This window comes from Engraulis encrasicolus, chromosome 9 (assembly GCF_034702125.1).
Source record: "Engraulis encrasicolus isolate BLACKSEA-1 chromosome 9, IST_EnEncr_1.0, whole genome shotgun sequence".
Lineage (NCBI taxonomy): Eukaryota > Metazoa > Chordata > Actinopteri > Clupeiformes > Engraulidae > Engraulis > Engraulis encrasicolus.
Window position 1 is genome coordinate 4018378 of NC_085865.1, and position 7500 is coordinate 4025877.

The 7500-nt window shown below is 45.2% G+C and overlaps 1 protein-coding gene across 1 annotated transcript in view; it reads left to right on the forward strand.

Moving 5' to 3' along the window:
- arfgef1 (ADP-ribosylation factor guanine nucleotide-exchange factor 1 (brefeldin A-inhibited)) overlaps positions 1–7500 on the forward strand; it is a 157255-nt gene that overhangs the window by 141012 nt on the left and 8743 nt on the right. The window contains exons 29-33 of the mRNA XM_063206391.1: positions 130–290; positions 1537–1667; positions 3175–3304; positions 4419–4554; positions 5570–5708. Of these exons, the coding sequence (XP_063062461.1) occupies positions 130–290; positions 1537–1667; positions 3175–3304; positions 4419–4554; positions 5570–5708 (697 nt within the window). The remainder of the gene's footprint in view (positions 1–129; positions 291–1536; positions 1668–3174; positions 3305–4418; positions 4555–5569; positions 5709–7500) is intronic.

Sequence of the window (7500 nt, forward strand, 5' to 3'; positions counted from 1 at the left end):
ACACACACACACACACACACACACCACATTCTGCACACCGATAAGCGTCTGGAATGTTTGTTATTGCCACCCAGAAACAGGGATTCCTCTCTGTCTGTCTCTAACCTTTTTGTCTGGTTGTCTCCCCAGCGAATGTATTTGAGAAGCACTTCCTGGCCACCATAGACTCCTTCCAGGACGCCGTCAAGTGTCTGTCTGAGTTCGCCTGCAACGCCTCCTTCCCCGACACCAGCATGGAGGCCATACGCCTCATACGACACTGCGCCAAATACGTCTCCGACAGGCCGCAGGTTAGACACACACGCGCACACACACACACACACACACACACACACACACACACACACGCACACAAACACACACACACACACACACACACACACGACCCACACGTCTCTGAGACTGAGGGCCAAAATCAAAATCTGGAACGAAGTCGCGGGCCGAACTCAACATTTATTTTTAAAAATGGACTAAAATTGTGTGTACATGCACTTCATATTCATAGTTAAATGGACTAAAATTGTGTGTACATGCACTTCATATTCATAGTTAAATTTCACACACACTCTATCCCATCATATTTGTTAGTTAAAATGTGTCTGCACATACCTTGACACAGCAAATTTCATGTCCAAGTCATGTTACGCTATACATTAGGGTGTATGTGGGCCAACTGTATTAGATATTTGAAATGATCTCGCGGGTCGAATAAAATGGCTTCGTGGGCCAAATTTGGCCCCCGGGCCTGAGTTTGACATCCCTGCTTTAGGTGATCACTGATGCCACTGCAGACAATACAAATACAAACACAGAGAGTTTTCAAACTGTTAGCTTTTTTTCGTGCTCTTTATTTTGCTATTTCAAACAACTTTTTCAAACAATGTTTTTCTCCCATTACTGACCCTTCCCTCTCTTTGTCTCTTTCTTTCTCTCTCTCCCTCTCTCTCACTACCTCTCCCTCTCTCTCTCCCCCTCCCCCTTTCTCCATCTCTCTCTCCCCCCCCTCTCCCTCCCTCTATCTCCCCATCTCCCTCTCTCTCCATCTCCCTCTCTCTCTCCCTCCCCCTCTCCCTCCCTCTCCCCATCCCCCCCCTCTCTCTCCCCATCTATCTCCCTCCCCCTCTCCATCTCTCCATCTCTCTCCCCCTCTACCTCTCCCTCCCTCTCTCTCCCCATCTCTCTCCCCCTCTCCCTCTCTCCCCTCTCCATCTCCATCTCTCTCTCTCTCCCCTCTCCCTCCCCCTCTCCATCTCTCTATCTCTCTCCCCCTCTACCTCTCCCTCCCTCTCTCTCCCCCTCTCCCTCTCTCCCCCTCTACCTCTCCCTCCCTCTCTCTCCCCCTCTCCCTCTCTCCCCCCTCCCTCTCCCCATCTCTCCCTCTCTCCCCCTCTCCCTCTCCCCATCTCTCCATCTCTCCCCCTCTCTCCCCCTCTCCCTCTCTCCCCCTCTCCCTCTCCATCTCTCCCCCTCTCTCCCTCTCCCCAACCCCCCCCCCCCCCCCCCCCCCCCCCCCCCACCCCCCCCCCCACCCTGTAGGCGTTTAAGGACTACACTAGTGATGATATGAATGTGGCTCCTGAGGATCGTGTCTGGGTGCGGGGTTGGTTCCCCATCCTCTTCGAACTCTCCTGCATCATCAACCGCTGCAAGCTCGACGTCAGGACCAGGTCAGTGACACACACACACACACACACACGCACACGCACACGCACACACACACACACACACACACACACACACACACACACACACGCACACACACACACAGTACAAACACACACACACACACACACACACAGTACACACACACACACACACACACACACACACACACACACACACACACACACACACACACACACACACACACACACACACACACACACAGTACAAACACGCACACACACACCTTTTTTGTTCCTACAATTTAAAATTGAATTTCCTCGTACATTATCTGCATTTGCAATTCAGCAGTTCTGGACAGTTGAGAGAATGACTGAGAATGGAACTGGCCATTGTAAATAGTTTTCATCTGTACCCACAACATCTTCTTTGGAGGAATGTGAAGTGGCCCCTCAAATGAGAAATGCTCCCCACCCCTGATGTAAATTGTAAATAGTTCTCATCTGTACACACAGCATCTTCTAGGCCTACTCCACATGTGGTGACTACTATTTACTGAGGGTACAGTATTGAACAGGCGCGCTAAGCCCCCTAGTGGCCAGGCTGTGATACTGCGTACTTTCTGGGTAACAACAGGGTAACTAGAGAGAGGTTACATGTTATCTAATGGGTAAAAAGGGGGTTATTACAAAGTAAGTACTATACTATGTAATACACATAAACCTAGATCCCTGCCCTAAACCCAATTTGTCAGTGAAGTGAGGTCACTGCAAGAGTGCGAGTTCAAGCCCCTTAGTAATGTCTGGCGTGTGTCATGCTGTGTCTCTCTGTGTCTCATGCTGTGTGCTGTGTGCTGTGCGGTGTGCTCTCCTCTCCACAGGGGTCTGACGTTGATGTTAGTTACTAGTTAGATACTAACTTCTCTCTGTTACCCTGTTGTTACACAAAACATATTTTGTATACACAAAAAATCTTGTAATTACCCACCTTTTTTAGCTATTAGCAGGATTTTATCGCGATAGAATGTTCGCTAACCTCCCTCCCAAAGTGTCATACAGACGCGGTAGTGCTGATCTATCGGCCCAGACCTTTAACCCAGTGGTATCGTCAGAGAGACTGGATGAGGGCATAATACTCCTAGAATCTCTGGTATCATACCTATGCTTGCCATGCCAAACTGGAGCTCAGAGGTTGCGAGTTCAAGCCCCGTAGTAATAGTGGTGGTAAGTTATCATGCTTATTATACGGCACTCTGGAATGGTGCAAGAGCTCCCATTCATTTTCAATGGGCGGACCCAACGTTCGGTAGTCACTACTTCTCTGTAATGCCCACCTAATAATACCCGCTGCCAATGGCAACGAGTTTGGTCACTTCAGAGATCACTCAGCGTCAGGGGGTGTTATTCGCCCCGTCAGGAAAATATTTTCCTATAGTCACGTGTGGACAATACATTATCCCTTACGTGTGCTGTGTGTGGTGTACGGTGTGTGTAATAGTGGTGGTAAGTTATCATGCTGTGTGGTGTGTGTTGTGTGCTCTCCTCTCCACAGGGGTCTGACGGTGATGTTTGAGATCATGAAGACCTATGGCCACACCTTCGAGAAGCACTGGTGGCAGGACCTCTTCAGGATCGTCTTCCGCATCTTCGACAACATGAAGCTGCCCGAACAGCAGACCGAGGTCAGTCACCACTTGTGGTGTCAACAATAATTGATTCGGCGATGCAATCCAATGCGGGGCATGAACGATCCAGGATCGATCCGACAAGTTCCAGGATCGATCCGACATTTTTTTAAAGTTTCAATTACTTCCATGGATATTTCGGGAGCAAATGAATGTTAAATTCAATAAAAGCACTTCAAAACATTGCAAGACTGATACAGACTGATACAGAAAACAGCCTATAAATTGTTGCTCAGTATCTGACTACTTGTATTGCCTCATCATGACTGATAAAACATTTGCTTTGCTCTCAGTAGAAATGTAATGCATTGCAATGCATTGTAGAATTCAATCGGATCGGATCGGATTGCATAGAATCGAATCGAAACGCTACCTCCCGATTCTGGATCGAATCGGATCGTGAGGGCAGTGCCGATCCACACCACTAGTCACCACCAGGATTTAAAGTACCGTAGTGTTTCTCAACGGGGACTCAACACAAGTTGTAGAATTGGTCACTCTAGACTCACTCATGCTCTTTTTGCTAACTGGAATTGAACCTCCCCTCTGTGATTTTTGTGGACATCTCTTATCAATTCAGCAATATTCTATCTTGCCCTGCTCTCAGAAGGAAAAGACAACAGTTTTTTTTAAAGAAGACACTATTTTTGGTATTTTTAATAAGGTCCCACCTTTAAAGATTTTGAACTTTTTAAAATGTATTGATGTGACCAAACTTATTTAATGTATTTATTCCATTATTTATATCATTGTTTATTTTTAATGTGAAGTGAATTTTATTACCTGTACTGGCCATGAAATAGCCACAGTTGCATATTTGGCCATAAATGTAAACAAACAAACAAACTCAACGGGGACTCAACAGTGTTGAGAAGGATACAGCTAAGAGAGATGGTGGCTCAGTTGCAACTGGGGGCATAAGTCTATTTGTTCTTATTGTATCTTATTGGGTGTGTGTGTGTGTGTGTGTGTGTGTGTGTGTGTGTGTGTGTGTGTGTGTGTGTGTGTGTGTGTGTGTGTGTGTGTGTCTGTGTCTGTGTCTGTGTCTGTGTCTGTGTCTGTGTCTGTGTCTGTGTGTGCGTGTGCGTGTGCGTGTGTGTGTGTCCCACAGAAAGCGGAGTGGATGACCACCACATGTAACCATGCGCTGTACGCCATCTGTGACGTCTTCACGCAGTACTTCGAATCGCTCAGCGATGTCCTATTGGACGACATCCTCGCACAGCTCTACTGGTGTGTCCAGCAAGGTGAGCAGGCATTACGGTGTGTCTGTGTGTGTGTGTGTTAGTGTGTGTCTGTTATGTGTCTCTCTTTTGAGTTAACATGGGGAAAACTTAACCCATGTTTCTATTATGCGAACAACCTCTGTGTCTGTGTCTGTGTCTGTGTGTCTGTTTGCGTGTCTGTGTGTGTGTGTGTCTGTGTCTGTGTCTGTGTCTGTAAGCTGTGTCTATATGTTTGTGTGTGTGTGTGTGTGTGTGTGTGTGTGTGTGTGTGTGTGTGTGTGTGTGTGTGTGTATGTGTGTGTGTGTGTGTGTGTGTGTGTGTCTCTGTGTGTCTCTGTGTGTCTGTGTCTGTGTCTGTGTGTCTGTTTGCGTGTCTGTGTGTGTGTGTGTCTGTGTTAACATGGGGAAAATTTAATTCATGTTTCCATTATGCAAACAACCTGAAAGATTGCAACTTGTCGCAACAGTGTTTTCATAATTCTACAGTACAGCACCCTTATTGTTATGGCAGTCATGACCAAGAAGCCTTACAAGTGTCATTAAAAAATAAAATATAATTGTGAATGCATGACTCAGGTCCAATGGCCTTCATAGGGGCATTAGCAGCAGGTGGGTTGCTTTAATGAGGCCTGTTGGCCAGAAAGCTTGAAGGTGTCATTAAAAATTGAAAATAAGGTATGTCTTGGAAAGACCTTGGCATTCTGTAGTAGCAACTTTCTTCCTGGTTTTGCTGGGGGCTGGTGATCTAAGTGTAAATATGAGAGCAAACCAAGGATCAAAAAACGTAGATGGTCTTTCTCTTGAAACTGGTCAGAAATGGGTGTATGTCATTTTGCATTGGCCACTTGGAAGCTTATTTTTTCCCTATACAACCCAGAGAGTTTAAGGAGAGCAATTGATTGATTGATTGATTGATTGATTGATTGATTGAATGATTGATTGATTGATTGATTGATTGATTGATTAATTGACTGATTGATGGATTGATTGATTGATTGATTGATTGATTGATTGATTGTATTGATCTGTTGGCTAGATAATGAGCAGCTGGCGCGGTCGGGCACCAACTGCCTTGAGAACGTGGTGATCCTGAACGGGGAGAAGTTCAGCCTGGACACCTGGGACAAGACCTGCACCTGCATGCTGGACATCTTCAAGACCACCATCCCACACGCGTGAGGACTTAATAATCATTTTTACTAATGTATTTGTTATTATTATAATCAGGGTTCCCACTGGTGCTTGAATTCCTTGAAAATGCTTGAATTTCAATTAAGTGTTTTCAAGGTTGTGAGAGTGCTTGAATGTTTGGTGAAGTGCTTGAAAATGCTTGAAATTTGTGTCAAGTTAAACTCAGTAAGCCAAATAATATAAATTTCAGGTACATCAAAAATCAGAGGGAATGAAATGTCAGATGGGATTATCCATTCGACATCCTAAAATTGATTAGAATGCAGGAAATTGCATCTTAAAAGCACAAACATTTCTGGGGGAGGACCCCCACACCCCCTTCTCGCGAGCTATTTAAAGGTGCTGGGAAACTGAACATTTTGGTGTTTGAAGGTGCTTGAAAAGTGCTTGAATTTGTTCATGAGAAAGGTGTGGGAACCCTGTATAAATCATCTTCAAGACCACCATCCCACACACGTGAGAACTTTATCATTTTGTTTACCATTGTATTTGTCATTATTATAAATCATCTTCAAGACCACCATCCCACACGCGTGAGAAACCAGTTGTTATTCTCATCACTTTCACTATCATAGTTGTCATCTTTACGACCACCATTCCACACATGTGAGACACACCAGTTGACACACTCAAGTACAGTAGTAATCCGTTAGCAACAGGAAACCACCTACCACCTAGATTTGTATTAAAGATTATTTCATACTCAGAGGCGATTCTAGTGTCAATGGTGGCCCCAAGCAAAAACCCAAAGGAATGAACATCCAAAACAAATTGCCGCTATTATAGTTTGAAGTTGAGCTGTTTTTCACCATCTAGTGACTGGGGGCCCCAAGCGGCTGCCTGCCTTGCCTGGTGACAAAATGCGCCTCTGTTCATACTAGCAATGCTGTTGAAAGTGTTTCAGAAACGCATGGCAAGCTCTGTTAGTCAATTGATCAGGACACGGAGGAGAGCTCCATAAGTGATACCTGTGCTTCCCATTCTCTCAACATTAACCCATGAAATGAGTTGCATTTAAAGTGATACTGTCCCATTTTTGGAAATAAGCTTATTTTACACCTCCCCTTGAGTTAAATAATAAGGTTTTACCGTTCTCCTGTACTTTCAACCGTTCTCTGGGTATGGCAGTGCAAATTTTACCTCCAAGCTAGCAGTTAACATTGAGTCCTATGAGACCAGTTAGCCGCCAGCTGGTCTCATAGGACTCAATGTTAACTGCTAGCTTGAAGGTAAAATTTGCACTGCCATACCCAGAGAACGGTTGAAAGTACAGGAGAACGGTAAAACCCTATTATCTAACTCAAGGGGAGGTGTAAAATAAGCTTATTTCCAAAAATGGGACAGTATCACTTTAAATGCCAAGAGCCTCGTGTTGCATTGGAATGTGTTCCTTCAGCTCTAACATACCATATATACAGTACACATACATACATTTTTATTTAAAAAAGCTAAAATCTCAAGAGCCTGAATGCTGCATCGCTCCAGGTGCCTAGGCCAATGCAGTGTATACGCCGCATCATCCAGCGTCAATGGCTTAAACCAGTGTTTCCCACATTGGGATAGAGGAACAGATGTAGAGCATGAGTGAGAGGGGTACTCATCATATGTTAAAATTGCTTAGGGGGTACGCAGTTTAAAAAAGTTTGAGAACCACTGGCTTAAACAACATACAGTTTTTAACAGACACAAATGTGCTGTGGTGGGATAAGCAGGAATGCCACGGGGGGGCCTCCACTGTGGTGTTTGCCATGAGGGCCTCTACTGTGGTGTTTGCCA